At 55.0% G+C, this 2,537-nt stretch overlaps 1 protein-coding gene across 3 annotated transcripts in view; it reads left to right on the top strand.

The window, feature by feature from the left end:
* Window positions 1-43: 43 nt before the first annotated feature.
* Tgfb3 (transforming growth factor beta 3) overlaps window positions 44-2,537 on the top strand; it is a 26,914-nt gene continuing 24,420 nt past the window's right edge. Inside the window, exons 1-2 of one of the 3 annotated variants that reach the window (XM_010645551.3) lie at window positions 44-114; window positions 549-1,764. In XM_010645551.3, the coding sequence (XP_010643853.1) occupies window positions 1,413-1,764 (352 nt within the window). In that variant the 5' untranslated portion in view covers window positions 44-114; window positions 549-1,412. The other 2 variants (XM_010645552.2, XM_010645550.3) reach the window with 2 other exon arrangements.

Below are 2,537 nucleotides of genomic sequence, written 5' to 3'. Positions count from 1 at the left end.
TGACAGCTGCGGGAGCGCGGAGGGGCCGGGGAGCGGGCGGGAGGGGGCTCGCCGAGTAACTTTCCAGAAAAACAGCCAACGTGTAGCCGGAGTGACTCCAAGAGGGGAAAAAAAGTTCAGTTACCACGTCGAACGGGAGGGCTCGCAAAGTATTTTTCAAACGGGCTCGGCTTTTCCTGTGCCTGTTTAAAACATTAAAAATCGTGCAAGCAAAAGAGGCTGCGTGCGCTGGTCCCTCCCTCCCTCCCCCACCCCAGGCCCGAGACGTCATGGGAGGGAGGTATAAAATTTCAGCAGGGAAATAGAGAAAGCAGTGTGTGTGCATGTGTGTGTGTGAGAGAGAGAGAGAGGGAGAGGGAGAGCAGCGAGAGGGAGAGAGAGAAGTGAGAGAAAGGGAGGGAAGCAGAGAGCCAAGTTCAAGGGAAGGAGCGAGAGAGGCAAGAGCTAGGAGAAGACACGCAAGGGAACGAAGGAATAACCGCTTTCCGCTTTCCGGAGAAGACTGCAGTGAACTGGCTTCTATTTTCTTTTCCTTTTGGTTTTTTAAGGGAGAAGCAAGGGACAGAAGCCATGGCCGAGGGAGAAGACAAGCTGAGGCGCTGGTGACCGTGGGCGTTCAAGTGGATTATTGGGGCCCTTCTCCAGAGGCCTGGCCTGCCTGCTTTCCAGTTGCACATAACCCACATCCCAGCCAATGAAGACGAGAGGCAGCGTGAACAAAGTCATTTAGAAACCCCCGAGGAAGTGTAAACAAAAGGGAAAGCATGAATGGAGTGCCCGAGAGACAAGTGTGTCCTGTACTGCCCCAACCTTTAGCCAGGCCAGCCGCTGCCCAGACCTGCCTCTTCCCACCTACTCACTGGTGATCTGATTTTTTTGAAACATTTTTTTCCTTTTCTTTTCCATTCTCTTTTCTTATTGTCCTTCAGGGCAAGGCAAGGATTTCCATTTTGGGACCCAGCCATGGTCCTTCTGCGCCTTCTTTAAAATACCCACTTTCTCCCCATCGCCAAGCGGCATTTGGCAATATCAGATATCCGCTCTATTTATTTTTACCTAAGGAAAAACTCCAGCTCCCTTCCCACTCCCAGCTGCCTGGCCACCCCTCCCAGCCCTCTGCTTGCCCTCCACCTGGGCTGCTGGGAGTCAGAGCCCAGCAAAACCTGTTTAGACACATGGACGAGAATCCCCGCGCTACAAGGCACACAGTCTGCTTCTTCCTCAGGGCTGCCAGCGCTTCCTGGAAGTCCTGAAGCTCTCACAGTGCAGTGAGTTCATGCACCCTGTTGCCAAGCCTCAGTCTTTGGGATCTGGGGAGGCTGCCTGGTTTTTCTCCCTCTTTCTGCACGTCTGCAGGGGTCTCCTCCTCGCCAGGCCTCACCAGCCCCCTGGCCTCTTTCCCCAGTTTGCAAATGAAGATGCACTTGCAAAGGGCTCTGGTGGTCCTGGCCCTGCTGAACTTTGCCACGGTCAGCCTCTCTCTGTCCACTTGCACCACCTTGGACTTTGGCCACATCAAGAAGAAGAGGGTGGAAGCCATTAGGGGACAGATCTTGAGCAAGCTCAGGCTCACCAGCCCCCCTGAGCCATCAGTGATGACCCACGTCCCCTATCAAGTCTTGGCCCTGTATAACAGCACCCGGGAGCTGCTGGAAGAGATGCAGGGGGAAAAGGAGGAAGGCTGCACTCAGGAAAACACCGAATCAGAATACTATGCCAAAGAGATCCATAAGTTCGACATGATCCAGGGTCTGGCGGAGCACAGTAAGTCCAAATGCTCACAGGGTGCCTACTTTGGAGGGGGAGGACTGGACGAGGGAGCTCTGGGAGGAGACCTGACAGTGGCCACACAGCAGGGTTCCCGGGGGCTCACCAGCACCTTGCTTGGAAGGTAGGGTGCAAAGTTGGGCTTTGGTAGGTGGGTGGGGAAGAAGACAGAGCCTCCCTGGGCACTTCTGGAGCCAAGCATTGTGCTGACCTCACATTACAAACTTGACTGATTTTAATTTGGATTACACTGTGCTGCCCAGGGAAACATATGTGTACTTGAGCATGCCACCATGTGAGTGACTGTAAGCATATGGGTGCCATCAAGGAGCAAGCCAGCTCTCTCTTGGCAGCCCTTGGGATTTTATGAGCCGGGACACTGCGGTCTTCTCTCTGCTTTTCACAGCTTATTGTGACACGTCCCCTATTTCAGCCCTCAGGAAGCAGAGTACCTGCCCCAAATTAATATCTCTGAAGCATTCAGCAGGCAAGGCAAGGGGTAACTTGATGGAGCTGGGCCCTTTGCTCTCACCCACACACGTGACCCACGTGAGCTGGAGGACAGCATACGCACATATGTGCACGTGGACATGGGCTTTCTGGTGATGTGGGCTACTGTGCTGTACAGTAGGCCGATTCCCCGGCACAAAATGGGGCCTCCTGGGCCGGTGGATGTGGGAGAGCAGGGTCGTGGCTCTGGGAGTGCAGGGGAGGGCTGGCGGCCCTTGGCCTCTGCGTGTCACCGGGAGGGGGCGGAGGGGTGGCTGTGG

The sequence above is a fragment of the Fukomys damarensis genome, unplaced genomic scaffold (assembly GCF_012274545.1).
Source record: "Fukomys damarensis isolate Sample0158 unplaced genomic scaffold, DMR_v1.0_HiC HiC_scaffold_21, whole genome shotgun sequence".
Classification (NCBI taxonomy): domain Eukaryota; kingdom Metazoa; phylum Chordata; class Mammalia; order Rodentia; family Bathyergidae; genus Fukomys; species Fukomys damarensis.
Note: the sequence above shows the minus strand (reverse complement) of the source record. Positions and strands in the feature narration are given on the sequence as shown.